The 17,180-nt window shown below is 55.0% G+C and overlaps 1 protein-coding gene and 1 long non-coding RNA gene across 30 annotated transcripts in view; one reads left to right on the plus strand and one right to left on the minus strand.

Annotated features, from left to right (window-relative positions):
• LRP8 (LDL receptor related protein 8) overlaps positions 1–17,180 on the minus strand; it is a 75,769-nt gene that overhangs the window by 41,681 nt on the left and 16,908 nt on the right. For all 28 annotated transcript variants that reach the window (XM_035251536.3, XM_035251535.3, XM_078331864.1 and 25 more), the window contains exon 3: positions 1,213–1,335. In XM_035251536.3, the coding sequence (XP_035107427.1) occupies positions 1,213–1,335 (123 nt within the window). The remainder of the gene's footprint in view (positions 1–1,212; positions 1,336–17,180) is intronic.
• LOC118142946 (uncharacterized) lies at positions 1,087–17,152 on the plus strand. Of its 2 annotated transcripts, none has more exons than XR_013520088.1 (4): positions 1,087–1,833; positions 2,041–2,265; positions 2,573–9,043; positions 9,513–17,152. It is a non-coding gene; the product is annotated as an uncharacterized LOC118142946 (long non-coding RNA). The 2 variants fall into 2 exon arrangements; XR_013520087.1 differs by lacking the exon at positions 9,513–17,152 and having other exon boundaries at positions 2,573–2,642; positions 3,492–3,825.

Raw genomic sequence — 17,180 nt, forward strand, 5'->3', positions numbered from 1 at the left:
AGGATGAAAGTCACGAGTGGGCGTGGCGGGGCTTTGTTCCTTCTGAAGCTCAGGACAAAGCCCTGGGCTTCCCTCCTGCCTGGGAGCCACCAGGACGGCTTGGAGTTTGGCTGTGTGGCGGGCGAGGAAAGGATGGGGCCTGCAGCATGGCTGGGGAGGCCAGGAGCAGCTGTACGAGGAAATGAGGGCTCCTGTCTCGGGTGGGGGCCGCCCTCGCTCTGTTCTCTGTCTCTCCCTTTCTCTTTCTCTTATGTGGAGACTGGTAGCTCTGTTGCTAGGAGACAAGGAAACCCAGTTATCACCCTCCACAGTGCTAGATGGGACTCCGGTCTCCATTGTCCCCACCGCTGCCTCTGGGGTGACTGTTACCCCCTGAAGAGGGGCTCCTGGGTCCCCGCCAGCCCCACCGTCCTCCGCACGCTTTCCCGAGCCTTTTGTCTTGGGCTCACGCTGCCGCAGCTCTGCCTCTGGACTGCCTGGTCCTTCCCCGCCCCCTTCTCATCTCCTTTTTAATTTAACAAATGTCATGGAATGACCTGCCGGGTGTAAGTTTGCTTTGAGGATTAGGGCCTGGAAAATGAATCATGGACAGACAAAGCCCTGAGTGTGGGGGCAGGCCTGGGGCTCGGCTCTGGCCTCCCCCTCCCCTGCTGCCTCTGCCACCACCCAGCCCACCCAGGGTAAAGGAAAGGGCCAGGGCCTCGAAGTCTTGGCTGGGTAGCCTTGGGCAAGTCACTCAGCCTCTCTGAGCTTCAGTGTTCTCCTTTAAACATTCAGAAAATAACAGTGTCTGCTTCATGAGGCTGCTGTGGGGATTGAAGGAGTGAAGGCGCATAGAGAGCTCAGCACATGATAAAGGCTTAGGAAGCACCAGCTGCCATTGGCACTGTGGGAATTGTGGTCAGGGCCCTCAAGAGCAGCAGCGGGGAGGCCTGGAGGATGCTAGGGCTCCCTCTGGGCAGAAGGGCTCCACAAGGCTGTTTCCAGCTCCTGCTGCCACAGGAACAAGCTCCAGTCGGCAAGAGGGCTGTGAAGAAAGCCCAGAACCAGGTCAGTAGAAACCAGCAGCTCAACGCACTCGTTTACCAGGAGCGCCCTGGGAGCCTGGCACAGTGTTCAATGCGTCACTGCTCCTGAGCCTCAAGCCTCCCAACAAGGAAGATCTGAGGAGGAAACAGGCCCACCCCACCCAGCCAGAGGGGCAGGACTCACTGCAAGTGGCCTCGGACTCATCGGAGCCGTCAGGACACTCCTCCTCGCCATCACACTTCCACCGCTCACGGATACAGTGGCCGTTGTCACAGGTGAAGTCACTGTCCGCACAGGTCTTCTTGGCTGCAGGGTGAGGAGGAGAACGTGGTGAGCCTGGGAGCAGTCAGAAAGCCAGTGGGGCGACCAGGATGTGCTTGGTCTGCAAGCCAGACCATGGGGCCTCCAATGGCCGCACCAGGCCATGGACTGCCTTGCTGATCAAGGGCAGAGGACAGGAGAGACACGCTTCTTCATTCCACAGGCATTTACTGAACACTGCGTGAAGACAGGTAACATTCTGGCTCTGCCCTCTAAAAGCTCAAATCCAGCAAGCATGTCAAGATTCATCATGTCCCCGTCACACTCCTGCTTCCCCTCCAAGTCTAGTTCCACGGACACTGCCTCCAGGAAGCCTTCCCTGATACCCTACGGCCTTAGCTCCTTCAGCATTTCTCAGTCCCTTTGCCTGCCTGTCCCACTTTCCCCAGCTGGACCAGAAGTCGAAGTCCCTTCTGCAGGCACCAGGGAGTCTGTGATCATGAATCCTCATATAGATGATTCCTTTGTGGCAAGATGAATGAGGTATTTTGTGTTCGGAGCAGTGGGAAGAGGATCTACTGGGCAAGGCACCCACATCAGTCCCTGCCCCTAGGTGCCTACAGCCTGTGGAGTGGCCTCCACACTGCTCTGAGGGTTTCAATCCCAGTTCCTCCTCCGCCTCCTCCTATCTGTGTGACCTTGAGGATGTTCCCTAACCTCTGAGCCTACATTTTCTTATCTATAAAACAGGGAGAGGAAAACAAAAGGCCGTGAGGAGGAGCAACAAGAAGTTATAATGTATGAAGAATCTGTAACCGACTCAGGCACATGGCAGATGCTGGAGAAGTGGCAGCCACTGCTGTTTTCAGGGTTCGCGTCTTAATTAGAAGCTGAAGGAATGGGGTTCTGTGCCCGCACAGGGATGTAGCAGGCCGAAAGTTCACAGCTGATAATAGAGCTGAGATGAGAATGCAGGTACCAGCCCCAGCCCAGTTCTTTGCTGCCTTCTGTGTCTTGTCCTAAGAGGAATCAGAGTTTCCAGATGAAGGAAAGGAAAGAGATGCTGCCCATGTTCTAAGGTGCCCCAGCTCCTTTCCAAGCAGTGGCACAGCACTGGGCATAGCCAGCAGGCCAGGCCCGGGGGACAGCCAGTTGCCCTGTCAGGCCTTCCGTGGGGGAACTGAGGCTGCCTGGCTACCCCCAGTAGGTGGTGGGGGTTGGGGGTTTGGAGACTGGGAAGTGGCCTTGAGCAACCCCCCTTGACACCCTGCACCCTCCACAGCAGCCCTAGGCTTCTGAATTGGTGGGGTCTCATCTGCATCAAATCTGCATTGAAGTCACTACAGAAGAAGGTGAGGAGGAGAGCACTGGGCAGGGAGTCTGGAGGCCTGGATCCGAGTCACTGCTGTGCTGCTGTGCTCCATACCCTCATGCACATTATGGCCTTTTTCTGACCCACAGTTTTATCAGGAAAAGAGAGGGTGATCTGGTGAGAGATAATCTTTCAGATGTGGTAGTTCCAGAGCAGGAGGCCCAGAAATGAAGGAAGGGGGTCTCTTTTCAGCCTAAACGAGGATACCTCAGCACAGCAGTGACTCACCCCAGACCTTGTTGTGCTCAGACCACCAAAGTCCTCCCCTGGAATGAGCCTGTGATGGATGTCATGTCAGGGGCACTAGGATGCGGCCTCTCCCCAGGGGCTGAGAAGTCCTGTGGCCCCAGCCTGCCCCACTAACCCCACTCAACTGCTGGTGGTCCCCACATACCCCATGCTTTTTATGCCATCACGCCTTGTGCAAGCTGGCTTTAGTCTGAAAGCCCTTTCCCCCACCTCCCACCTTCTTTCTGTTACACACTGGGCTTCAGTATCACCTCCAATCTTAATTGGGAGCCTCCCCAAGCTCCCACAATCCCCTGAATGTCCTTCTAGGGCAGAGGTTGGCAGACTTTTTCTGTGAAGGGCCATATAGTAGCTACTTAGGCTTTGAGGGCCAAATGGTCTCTGTCTCAACTCTGCTACTATGGGGCAGAAGCAATCAGAAACATTAGATAAATGAGTGAGCATGGTTACATTTCAATGAAACTTTATTTACAAAAACCGATGACAGGCTGGGCCTGCAGCCTGTATTTCAATGACCTGTGCTCTGGAGCATCACTGATCACAAGTCTGACATGGTTTGCTTTCTTCCCTGTCCCTGCAGCTCAGGGACTATGTTAAATTCAGCAAGAATCCAGCTCAGGGTAGGTCTCAGTGGGGGACACTGAGCCAAACACAAGCACAGCCGCCCAGCCTCTGCTCCATACCTGCAGCCCCAGGCTCGCCTTCCCCTGGGAAGCCACCCCCGTGGACCACCTTTATTTAAATCTACGCACAGACCCTCTGGATGCTTCTGGAGCTGCAGGTCTGCTTCCCTCCTTTGGGTAGCCTGGCAGGGATGTGGTGAGAGAGACTGGGTCCCTGAATCTGTTCCATGACTGTCCTTTTCAATGGAATCTTTGCAGTACATGTGCGTTCTAAGATGAGTTTTCTTCACACTTTGCTTAGAAGAATGCCTTTGTGTGTGCATAACTAAAAGATACCTGAGGAATCAGAGTACACCTTCAGATGGGTAGACTGAGGCCCAGCAAGGGAAAGGGGCTGGCTCAGGGAAACACAGCATGGTGGGGACAGGAACAGCTCTCCTGCCTCTCAGCCCAGGGCCCTGGAGCGGCCCTCCCTGTTTCCTGGCTGAGAGGTCATTGTCAACGAGAGATGCAAAAACCACCTATTGGTAAGTCATAGTCCATAATCATCTGAAAGTAAGTACCAATACGAACCACAGCACCTGGAGAACTTCCTGATGCGGACACCAGAGGTTTTCCCTCCACAAGAAGCTCAGCATCCAAAAAACACTCACTGGGTGCTTCCTCTGTGCCAGTCTTTGCCAGGTGTTTTTACCCAAGAAACCTCATGACAAGGGGCCTACTGTGTACTCATTTGACATATGAGGAAATCCAGGCCCAGAGATGTTAAGTGACATGTCCAAGGTCACATCTGGGGGAAGCAGGGTCACAATCTGAACCCACAGTCAGATGCCTGCCCCCACCCCCACCATGGCGCCCCAAACAAATACTCAGCAGTATCAGATGTGGAAGAAAATCCTCCTGGTAGGTGGGAAAGCCCTGTGGAAGCTTCAGTTTCACATTCAATGCTTCTATTCTAGGTTCTGCACTGAGAACAGAATCCGCCCAGCGCAGCCTGGGAGTTAAGAGCAAGTAGGCAAGTCTGGGAAGGATGTGTGGTCAGATAGTGCCCAAAACAGCAGGGCAGGCTTGAAGAAGAAGGTGATGAAGGGGCTCTGTTGCTGGGCACAGGACAACCAGATACCCTCCAAGAACCCTGCCCTTCCTGGCATTTTGAAAGCCTAGGGGTGAGCTTGGCCTCCCTCCATGTGCCAAGCCCTGGCAGGCACTGGGCAAGGAGGCCAGAGCAGCCAAAAACACCACCGCTGTCCCAAAGAGCTGCTTTGAGGTCAGCCCCGCAGGAAACGGAGAGTACCCTGTGCTGGTGGTTTCAGGAACATTTGTTTGCTGGCTGGACCGGCATGGACATTTTCCACTCTGCCTGGCACCTTTCACCCAATATCCCAGTGACTCCTCACAGCTATCTTGGTAGCTATTGTCAATCCCATTGTACAGAAGAGGAAATTAAGGCTTGGAGGTGAGGGTGTTAGGTGGCAGAAGGGTGATTTCAACTCTGTGTGGCAGTTGCCGAAGCTTGATCTCTTTCCACAGACCCTCAGCCTCCTCAGTGTTACTGGGCTAAGAACAGGACCCCAGAGAGGCTACTGAAATACCTCTCAGGTCTCCTGGAAAGTGCCCAGTAGTGTGCAGCAGAATAAAGCCGGGCCTGGGATGGCACTTGCAGGGTGGGGCCTAGACTGAAGCGCCCTGGAGGCCCCATCAGAAACCTGACCACATGGAAGGATCTGGAGTCAGAGTTGAGGCTGACTCCTGGCAAAGCCACCTCGGCAGGATCCTGGGCAAGTGGGCATGTGGCTTTCCCATGCAGCTTTGTCACAAGGACAAAAGACTCTCCTGGGGGTCTTAGTGAACACCCAGTGTCGGTCCGTTCAGTGCAGTGAGCCCAGCAGTCCATCGTGAAGAGGCCATATCATTCCTGCCATGAACGTGTCACGCTGCCATTCTAACGGTCGTGCCGCCGTTCTAAGGCTGTCAGAGCAAGCCATGCCAGAGCCCCACTCTGCAGGCCTTGGCTCTGGTTCCCAGGGTGACTCCCCAGCTGGGCTCAAGGCCATGGCTCCCTGTTTCCAGGGATTTATGTCCCCCCATGCCAGTCTATCTCTTGGACAATGCCCATCTCTGTGAGTCCCTCAGCCCAGGAGTGATACATAGTCAACCAGGGTCTGCGACATCATAATCTGGTGCCATGACAACAGATGGGCTGCCACAAAGCACTGGGGATTCTAGGGGCAGTGAGGAGGGGCTGACCCGGGACAGAGTCAGGAAGAGTGGGAAATCCAGGACAAAGGGAGTGGGAAATGCTATTTATAACAAGAACACGGGCCAAGGAAAGCGCCAGACAGCCCATGGTCTATCAAACCGTGCCCTGCTACTTGTAGGCTGTGTGACCTTATGCAAGTTACACAACTCCTCTGAGCCACACTTTCTGCGTCTGCACTCAAGGATACCCTCCCTGCTTCACAAGACACACAGAGTCGTTGTGAGAAGCAAACAGGCTAAGGATGGCCCCAGGGGTTTATGAACTGAAAAGCATAAAGGCACAAGTTGGAGGTGTGTGAAGTCACAGCCCTGGCCCCAGCTGCTGTGTGTGTGACACAGGATCCTTCAGTCAAACCATCTGAGCCGGCCTCCTTCTCATCAGGAAATGGAGGTGTGGCGCTGGGGCTCAAGACCCCCTCTGCTCTCAGAGTCTATGATCCTGTGAAATTCTTAGAATCACTCAGCACCTCCTGGCTTCCCCGCCTCCAGAAACATCCCTCCCTGAGACAGTATACATGCGGTTCCGCACCCACATGCATCCTGGAACCCCGGTACAGAGAGGAGGCTTCAAAATCCAGATCAGTCCGGGCTGCCCGGGGGCGCCACTCCGTGCCGCTTCCTCAAAGCAATCCCAATGTCCTGCCGTGTTGGCCTCCAAGGTCCTGAGGCCTCTACACGGCTCTGCCTTGTTACACCCCTGGAAGCCAAGGCTTAGCGAGAAGTGACTGCTCAAGGTCATAGCACGTGTCTATGGGAGGGTTGCACTTGAACCCAGGTAATGACTACAATCCCACTTTGTGGCCAGCAGGCCAGGTGAGGGCCACCAGACCTGACCCAGAGGTCAGGGAAGGCTCCCTGGACGAGGACACCGTGTTCAATCAAGAGGAGTCAGCCAAGCTATGGGAGCAAAGAGAGCAGTGAGGCACATTCCAGGAAGAGGGATAACGGAGCTTGGGGCATGGAGGAGCCAGCAGAGTGGCCATTAGGGGCTGGGGGTGAGGCGAATGTTAAGGGGCCTGGAGCTCCACCAGGCCAGGGACAACTTGCCCTGCCTGGGTGCCAAGCTGCCCCTCAGAATCCAGGCACATGGGACCTGGCTTTCCTGGAGCTTGCCCAAGGACCCATCCAGCCTCTTGCTAAACACGCCTGCTCTCCAGCAGCCAAAAAAACCCCAGGGATCCGGGCTGCCAGAGCCTCCTTTGCGATTTCAGGAGGCCAGGCAAGACAAAAATCAGCCCCTAGCAGAGGAGAAGAGGGGTAGGGGCAGCACAGAGCCCAGGGGTGGCCATGCACCAAGATATTTGGGACAGACACTTATTATTTTCCCCCTTGGAGATTCATGACGCACACCAGTTTATAAAGGCCCTGAGAAGGACTGCAGTAAAAATATCTGATTGAGTGTTTCCTCCAGCCTTCCAAGTATGTTTAACCAAGGGACTCCTTTTTCAGATGCCACATGTTTATTTCCCAAGAAACAAGTGGTCCAGTGAACCACACCTGGGAAAACACTGCTAGGGCGCAAGCCTCTCGTCCTACAGATGATTAGATGAGGTGCAGAGAAGGGAGGGGCGGGCCCGTTTCACACATTAGCCGTCCGTCTCTGGGCCATGAAAAATAGGACAAGGTGTTCACAGAGCATGGAGCCCGGAGTGAAGCTGCAGGGACCCCACTGGAGACCCCAATCCTCAGAGCAGGGACATGTCTAGAGAAGGTCCCAGGAAAGGAGAGAGAATTGATACCCAGCCACCAAGGACAGGAGATGAGGGAGATGTCAAGCCTTCCAGACTCTGACCGACCTCTGCTTTCTGTGGACAGGTCTTGGGCCCTAGGGCATGTTCTTTGAGGGCAGAGCAGAGACCCCTAAGAAAGGTGGATTCCAGCTCAACTTTGTTGCTCAGCAACCTGGGGCAGCTTCTTTCCCCTCCTAGGGCAGTTGAGAGGGGGAAAGCAAACATATAAAGTCCCAACCTTGGAGAGCTGGGTGCACAGAAGGGACTCGGCTGTTCCCACTTCCCTTCCCAGGCCTGGGCCAGTGCAAGGTGGCCTGGATCTGGCCTTGCAGCCCAGCCCCAAGGCAGCTGGGCCACTTGTACCCAGGTTGGGGAGATGAAAGGGCTGCTCCCCCAACAGTTACCCTTCGCCAGAGCTCGCCAGGCCCTGGCGTTGCCAAGACGACCACTTCCAGCAGAACGAAGATCTGGGGTGGGGGTAGGGGGCGTGCCAGCCCTCCCATGGACGACTAACCTGGCAGGCAGATTTAAATGACAGTCCAGGAAGCTACTATTAAGCTGTCACCCCAGTCAACAGGACGACAGACCCGGAGTGTTCTCTGGCTGTAGCAACGACACAGCAGTAATGAGAGGGGGAGGAGACCGTGGCCCAGAGCAACCTGCACCCCACCCGAAGCCCCCGGCCTGCCGGCCGTCCCACTGCCACAGCCACCCTCTCAGGCTGTGTCGGGTCCTGGCATGGAGGTGGGGCTCAACACAGGGTCTGGCAAACTATTTTTGGCAGAGGAATCCTTTTCCCAAGTGAACCCCCAACAAATTAAACAGATTAAAATGGAACCACATGGTTGGAAGTGGGGGTGGGGGTCCAGAGCCCATCACCAGCAGATCTGGGGTCCAGCAGCACTGGATTCAAATCCTAACCCCTCCCTGGACGTGTGATGTTGCTAAACCCTCAGTTTAAAGATCCCATGCATCCATTATAATGTTGCAAACAGCTGCCACACGGCTCTGCTGCTGACACTCTGGGGACCTAAGGTTCTAAGGCTGTCACACTCTGATTTGCACCCGAAGTCCCTGTGACAAGACTCCACAACAGCTACTGCCAGAGTCCAAGATGTCACTAAGCTGCGGATGGCAGCCTCTGATGCCTTCCCTTCGAGGAACTGTGTATTTGAGTCCAGATGTCCACAGGCAGACAGCGTCTGACTACTCAAGGTTTGGCGGTCCCCAGAAGGCAAACTGTTCCCACAGTGTCCTGACGGTAGGGTGCAGGGAGCCAGCACCCACGTGTGCTGGGCGGGGCTCAGCGCGTGGCTTTGTGCTGCCCAGCGGGCTCAGGGGCTCCAGCCTCCATCATCCATCAGCAGGTGACATCTGAATTCGCCCTCTCCCCCACCCTCCATCCCACCTGGGGAGTCTGAGAAGCTGCAGGTGCTGAGGACGGAGACACATGAAGGGCTCAAGCGAAAGGATTCACCCCATTCAGAACGAAGGGGCTGCGGCGGAAGGAGGACTTTTTGGTGAGGATGGTTTTAAATCAGGAAACATTTCCCTTAAAAGTTTCTGGGTTCTCTCCTCCAACCCATTCCACTAAGGAGTTACACATTCTAACCACACCAGAGCCTAAGACCATAATCCATTTATTTCCCAAGAAACAAGTGGTCCACCTTCGCCCCAAAACACCAAGGCATGAAAATGAGGTTGGAAGGGTCAGGAGACCTGAGGAAAGACTAAGTGGGAGGCAGCGGCAGGGCCCCCAGCGGTGGAAGGAGTGTCACCTCTGCCCATTCTGGGCCTCAGTTTCCTCATGTGACCATCTCTAAGGGTCCCCTCCAGCTGACCTGCTGGATCTGTGACCCCATGACATGGATGGGTTGTGGTTCTTGGTGCTGTTCCAAGCCCCTCCAAATGGGTCACCTGGGGCTTCTGGTCCTGCCTCAAGTCATATGTTCTTGGCCAATCAATGTCTTTTTTTTTTTTTTGAGACAGGTCTCTCTATTGGCCAGGCTGGAGTGCAGTAGTATTTCAGTTCACTGCAGCCTCAACCTCACAGGCTCAAGCCATCCTCCCACCCCAGCCTCCTAAGTTGCTGGGACTACAGGCGTGCACCACCACACCTGGCTAATTGTGTGTGTGTGTGTGTGTTTGCATATTTTTGTTGTCGCAGAGACGGAGTTTCGTCATGCCGCCCAGGTGGCCTAGGGCTGTACTAGAGCAGGTAATCATATGGGAACAACCCATATGATTACAGATAAGTGACTTAACCTCTCAGAGCCTCAGCTTCCTCATCAATAAAATGGGGCTAACCACCTCGGGGTGGGAATGAAGATAGGTGGCAATGCTGAAATTCATGGTGAATTGCACAGCTCCGCAAAAGCAGGTAGAGCTCTTGTCAATCATGCGGCTTATTTCTTACCATCGCCACTCCCTCACTGCCCCAGCTTTCCTGCAGGGACTTTAGGGAGAGCTGGGTTGCCTTCCTGTTGGAATGGGAGAGGGCCAAGGGCAGACAGGCAAGGGGCATGGCTCAGGTGGAAAAGCATCTGGGTCCAGTGAGGTGCTGGGGAGTAGCCAGTCCACACAGCGTCTTGGGAGCTGCAGGCAGAGCACACCTGGAACCCAGGCCCCAAGGTCATGCAGCCCAGCCCTGAGATTTCATACACAAGAAAAGGGGGCCACAGCAGCCTCGTGCTCCCATGGCAACCTTAGCAAAGCAATTCCACTCCTCCCAAGATCCAGTCAGAACAGAATACTGCTGCTGGAGAGACTCGAGGAATCATAAGACAGTCTTCGAATCACGGAACAGAATCGCCCCATCTCAGAGAGGATCTGAGAGTCAGAAAACACAATTTACAAGGACTTAGGCTGATTCCTCTGAATGTTAGAGCCAAGGAGTCACAGAATCTTTCCAGTTTAAAATCACAAATCTTAGACTGACAAACAGAATAAAACCCTAGAAGCTTCTAATCTAATCCAGGAGCCAGAAGCAGCAAAGGTCTGCCCCTTCCCCAACCCCCACCAGTGCCAGCATCCCCTGTTCCCACCGCTGACATATGGCCATTCGCCCTCTTGAATGCTCTCAGCGACAGGGGACTCAGTCAGCTGTGCTGGCTGGAGGCTGAACACGTTCCTTCCTCTTGAACAGGGAGGGAAATAAGCTCTCAACAGGAGATCCCCACTTTGTACAAATGGATTTTTCACCCCTCCTTGTTCTTTGGCTCTGGTCAGAAAGATTCCCGGGGAAGTGGAAAGGAGCCAAGAGCTGCCACGAAATGACTTTACCCAGCAGACAGGCTGGTGATAGGTTTCGGTGGGAAACAGAAAGGAAAGGGCGATGAATTCCAACTTGCTGGGCGATAAAGGAAATTAAGGCATAATACCAAGGAGGCAGCAGTTCTATTAACCTGGGTGGAATACCAATTACTCCGGCCTTCTCGAAATTGCTCCAAGTGAAGAGAAAATCCCCAAAGAGAGTGTAATTGTGGCCCAGGGCTCATCTGGATTAGACTGTTTGTTTGCCCTGGCACCCTAATGATGGGAATGAGGGAAAATTCCCCGTTTCCTGGGAGACAGCCATGCCAAAGTGGGGGAGGAAAGGCAGGCCCACGCGTAGCCACTGGACTGCCTGGCAAATGCTCAGGGCAGAGGGGGTCCCCAGGCCCACTGCAGGAAGGCTCAGTGAGGGGCCACAGGCAGCCTCCCCTCGCCCAGCCCTGTCCAGGGCTCTCTGTCCCATGTTCTGGGATGGCCAAGCTTCTGCTGACTCCTGTGCTACCTGAGAAGTCTCAGGTTTCTGCTGATGGAAACCAAAATAACCCAGTAGCAGGCCTACTGTGTGTCAGGGACCCTGCCACATGCTAGCATGCCCTGCAGTTAGTAAGACCTTCGGAGGTGGCCATGTGTCCAGGTGTTGGTTCTGGCAGAGCCAGGGCTCGGGGCTCTGGCTGGGACCACTCATCATCTGAGGCCAGCCACAGGGCGAGCAGTACGGGCAGAGTTCATGGCCACAAGCCCCAGCTCAGTGCCTCCAGCCAGAGCTAGGCAGAAAGGGACAGACAGGACTGTGGGAGGGAAGAAGCGGAAAGCAGTGGGGTCATGGGCTCAGCAAACCCTCACTGCCCACTGGCATCCTGGCCAGACCTCAGCCATACCACCCACTTCTCAGAGCCCCTTACAGAGGGGTGCCCATCAGCCCAGGGCATCTGAGCTGGCATGGCTCCCCCAATAAGACAGGTCTCTGGTCTCACTACAGCTTGGATGAAGAGGAAGCCATCTTTTTTTTAAACAGAGTTTCATTTTTGTTGCCCGCGCTGGAGTGCAATGGTGCAATCTCGGCTCACTGCAACCTCTGCCTCCCGGGTTCAAGCAATTCTCCTACCTCAGTCTTCCAAGTAGCTGGGATTACAGGCATGCACCATCATGCCCAGCTAATTTTGTATTTTTAGTAGAAATGGGGTTTCTCCATGTTGGTCAGGTTGGTCTTGAACTCCCGACCTTAAGTGATCCACCCACTTCAGCCTCCCAAAGTGCTGGGATTACAGGCATGAGCCACCATGCCCGGCTGAAGAGGAAGCTACTTTTAAACAGCCTGCCCAGTGAGCACTGCTGGCTGCCTGAAGATGATTCCACTCACCTTGGTCTTTCCTGCAAGTGAACACTTCCTCCCATCACTAAGGTTCAGAAGACCCTAGTCTGCTGCCTGCTGTGGCCATTCTCCCACCAAAACAGGTTAAGGAACCCAGGGCTCAAATCACGCCTTTGTCCCTTACTAGTTAAGTGACCTCAGGCAGGCTAATTGAGCTCTCTGAGCCCACGTTTCCTCATTTAAAAATGTGGTGGTAAATCCTGAGTCGCAGGGCGGTCGGTTGCTAGATCACCTGTATCAGCGCCCAACATAAGGAATGGCATCTAGAAAAGATTCAGTGATGGAAGTTCCTCCTCACTTTTTCCCAGCCACTGTAGCAGCCCCACTGCAGGCTCTGCACGCAGTGAGTCATTAAGAAGTTTTGTTGCAATTTTCAAAGGGCATCTGGAGGCCTAGCCTCTGTCATCCTGGGCACCTGGTTCTTCTGTGACTTGTTTTGTCCCTGTATAAAGAAGAAGGGCTGTTCCTTGGAGTAAAAGGTCAAGGCGGGTGGAATGATCACCTGGCAGCCTGCTGGGCTCATGGTGCAGGCTACTTCAGAAGCCTCATCCCTGGCTAACACCACAATGGTTATAACACCAATCTGACAGCTGAGACTGGCCCACCTAGACACACAGGCAGGAAGTGGAGGTCACAGGGGGTCCGGCCGCCCACCTTCCCTGCACCTCTACCCCTGCCCCAACATGAGTCTCTCCTAAGCCTCACAGGGAGCCAGAGGCCTCCAGAATGGCCTCTCCTCCACCCATTTGCATGGGTCCTGGCCCAGGAAAGGAGCTGGGGAGGAAGCCGGAAGGTATCAGCCACCTATTCCAGGGTGAACGGTGAGCCTGCGCAAGCTCGAGCTCCTACGAGGCTCAGACTGCTGGGGCCAGGGTGTCTGAGGCGCACAGCTTCCTCACTCTCTGGGATTTGGGAATGAAGGACCCTCTTCTCCTCCTCTGTTCTATTGGGAAGCTTTCTATGACCCCATGCGGGATCAGAGGCTTCTTCTGACCACAGCCTCATGATCCTGCATTGGTGTCACTCGACCCTCTTTCTCTACCAGACTAGCAGCTCGGCACCGAGGGAATGTGTGCAGAAGGAATCGCATGCAGGCAATCTGGAAGCCTGGGGCTTTTCCATCTATCCAGACTGTACAAACCCTATTTCCCCACCACCATTCTGCATGCACAGTAAAAGCAATCATCACCGAAGGCTTGCTCTCAGATCCTCCATTCCTGCAGGATGTAGGACTGTGTTCTGCTCCAGTGCTCTCCAGTTGGGTGACACTCCCATATCCTTTTTTCCAACATATGAACTGGCTCTTGTGCCCTCTTTCTCTTGCCAAAGACAGGGATGTGGTACCAAGGAGAATAGAGCCAAGGGACAGCAGGCCTGGGTTTTGGTCTCAGCTCTACCCCTGAGCTGCTGTGTGGCCTTAAGTAAGCCGCTTGCCCTCTCTGGGCCCCAGTGTCAACACCAGTTGGATGAGGGGGTGGGTCCCACTGCTCTCTGGGTCCATTCCTCCTCTACTTCACTGCCATGAGCCACAGGTGGGGAGCTGGAGTTGGAGGAGAATGCTGGCACCAGGCAAATGGTTCTGGGGACAGGTTGAGAGTCTGCAAGGCTGGGAGGGCACCTGCCTCTCTCCTGGGCCCACCTCCTGGCCAGCTCCTCAGGAAGCCCTGGAACACATGAACTTGGGCCTCAGCTTTGGCCCTGATCGTAGTGTGGCACCATCTCTGGGCCAGGCCTTCATCTGTCTACATCACCTCACCTCACCTAGTGGTTTACAAAGCCCTTTGTATACGTCTCTTCATTTAGTTCTTACAATCAGCCTCTGAGGTTCACAGAGGGACAGGATGGGCCCAGGTTACACAGCAGTCAGAGGACCATCAGGCCCAGCGTTCTCCAGCAGCCCAGACATCAGATATCTCCTCCATGAAACGGGAAGAACACAGGATGTGCAGTGGGAGTCCCGAGCTTGACCCTGAGCAGCACTGGGAAGTGGGAGTGGTACCCTCTCAGGAATCACTTCAAGCCACCGTGAAAATCCAACAGCATAAAGATGCCAGAAGCACAGGTGCCAGACAGGGCAGCAGTCCGCTGGAACAGAAAGAGTACCACGCAGGGAGCCTAGAGCCCAGGATCCAGGTTTGGGTTTCCCCATGTGTTAAATGAGGGACAAGGATGGCTGCCCTGCTTCACCCACTGAAGAGTGTACTTGCCACACCTACCCTGTCCCACCTTCCGCACAGCTGTCTGTGCCCACCGCCTCAGCCAGGAGGAGTCAAGAGCCCATTCCCTTTCTGCACATAGCCCAGCCTGGCTAACTGCACCAAAAGCACAGGCCTGGGCACGGACCACACACACGGAGGTGTGCTCAGACAGACGTGCAGACACTCAGGCACATGCACGCAGCATGTGTACCTGCAGAGGGGCACCCGTGCACACAGCGAGGCACACATCGCCCACTTGCACACTCAGGCATGCACCATATACTGAACATACTCAGACACACATGTCATGCTGTGCACACACTGCAGCACTCAGACTGCACCCTCACACATGCACATTTGGCTTCACACGACACTCACACACTGCAGGCAAATATGCATAGATTGTCCTACCTCTCCTGTGACAGCCAGATGGTGGGATTCTCCCAGAGGCCTACCATTTAATGCTCTAATTAATTTTGTAAAATTCCAGATACCCAAAGCCTGGGTTTATTCAAGTGACCCAGGCATGGCCCAGTCTGAGGCCAAGGTGGGAAGCAGGACCCAGGACAAGGGGGTCCCACTGCACCCAGGAGATGCTTAGCCCTCACCTGGTGAGTAGATACCTAGCCTAGCGAAGGGCTGGGGTCACAGGCCCAGAATGTGGACCTGATCTTGGTTTCAAGAGTGCTCCTATGATCTGAGACAGGGAGAGACCCCTTCCCAGCAGCCCTGGCAGAGTCGTCTGGCCCTGGCTGTACACCTCAGGATGCAGGGTGCCGAGTCCCTGTGGAGGCCACTGGCTCTTCCATCAGATTGCACCACAGCGAGGTTTTCCTGACACGGAGGTGGGCTCAGAGCTGCACATTCAAATCAAAACACACCTTGGCTGAGCCCTACTGTGTGCAGGACATGCTTCAAGGCACTCCTCCAGGCAGTCTGCTCTGAGTGGACTACAATTCATGCTCTCTCAGGTCTCCCGGGGAGCCCCACCTTGTTCTCTGGGCCATGAGGATCTTGGCGGGTTCAGGCTACCAGGAAGCAAGCATTACTAGTCCTCCAGGTCTCCCCTCTGCCTTTCCCGGGGCACCGTCTTTCCTGCTGAATGTTTGGAAAAAGCAGTAATAAATTTACTGCCTCACTTATGAGTAATCTGCTGTCAGGAGCTGTGTGTAAGCAGTGGGCTGAATTAACAAAGCTTAATTAACATTAATGTTGTGACGGATCTCAAGTGAGTCGGGAAATCCCCCATCCTCGCCGCCCAGGACCCTGCCTGCCACTTCCCCACTCATGTGGGAGGTGAGAGGCCCAGGGAGGGCTCTCAGAGTTGCTGACAGACGTGACTGGGGGCTGGAGGCTTGCAGGAGATCAGCACAGGAAGCCAGGAGCCTCTGCAACTCCAATTCTCAGACTAAGCCCTTCATCTCTTGCCTCGTGCAGTGGCTAACACATGGGTCTTGGAGTTCAAGAGACCAGCATTTAAATCCTGTTGCTGCCATTCCTACACTGTGTGACCTTGGGTGAGTCTCCCCACCTCTCTGGGCCTATCAGTAAAGGGACAGGACAGATTCCCCCTCACCAGGCTGTTAAAGGATTCATGAGGTCATGCGTGGAGAGCAGAGGTGCTTCCCGCCACGCTCCCCATAAGCATAAGCAAAAGTGTCATTGAGTGATGATGGTGCGCAGAGCTCATCATCTCATTTAATCCTCCCGACCAACAGCTCTTTGAGGTAGGGCCTGCCATGACCCCACTGTGCAGAAGAGGAAACAAAGGCACGGAGAGGGGAGGTGGCTCGCCCAGCTCACATGCTGTGTGACGTAGGGGGAAGAGGCTCCAGCCACCCACTACACTCGCTGGCAGGAGCCCCTTGAAGGATCCAGACAGCCGAGGTGAGGGGAAAGATCAGGCCGAGGGGCCATGCTGGAGACTAGCGTGCCCTTGGTCAGTGGGCGTCCCATCAGAGAGGTCAGGTCCCTGTTTTTCAACGACTAAGGCCTTACTAAGCTGCCCTGCAAGGGCCCAGCCTGTGTCAGGCTCTGGGGATGGGATAAAGGTGCACCCCTGCTCTCAGGATGGATTCCGCCTCCGACTCCTATCGGCTGTCCACAGGGCACCCAGCCCAGCCCTGGCACAGGGCAGGCACACCACCATTTACCATCAGTGATTGCCATTATGCATATGAATGGGAGGATGCTTCTGAGCAAAACCAACTTTGAGCAGCAGCAGCAAGGAAGCCCATCCCCACCCACCCATCTACCCCAATGCCTCACCGGAGATGGGAGTCCCCATGGCCCCAGCTGTCACCCTGCATGTCTCAGGTTGGACAGGGCAGTGACCTCTCCTGTCAGTTTAGTAGCCTTGAGCTCTGCCCCGGAGCCCACCCGCACCGTCTTCCAGGGGGACAGGAGGGGCTCTGGGCTCAGGCCCCCAAGTCGCACCTCAGGGACTACCCACTTGGAGTCTTGGTGTCAGGGATCCACCTGGGGACAGCATGGGGAGAAGGGAAGAGACTGGACTGGGGCAGGGGCAGATTCCACCTCCAGCAAAGCCGTCGGGCCCTTCCTCAGCCTTGCTGCCTTTTGCCAAGCCCCCAGTACCCCCAAGCCCTGCCACAATCCCATGCTCCAGGAAGTCTTTCTCCAGCCCACCCCAGCCCACCTCCCACCCTCCTGACCCAGACATTCTGTCTGCCGCTAAGCCGTGTGACCTGGAGGAAGTCATTTTTCTCCTCTGTAAATGGGGGATGGAAACTACCTGCCTTATGGGCTGATGTGAATGGAATGAGATGCTGCCTGGCACAGTGAAAGCTCATATGT

Source organism: Callithrix jacchus, chromosome 7 (genome assembly GCF_049354715.1).
Source record: "Callithrix jacchus isolate 240 chromosome 7, calJac240_pri, whole genome shotgun sequence".
Taxonomy (NCBI): Eukaryota; Metazoa; Chordata; class Mammalia; order Primates; family Cebidae; genus Callithrix; species Callithrix jacchus.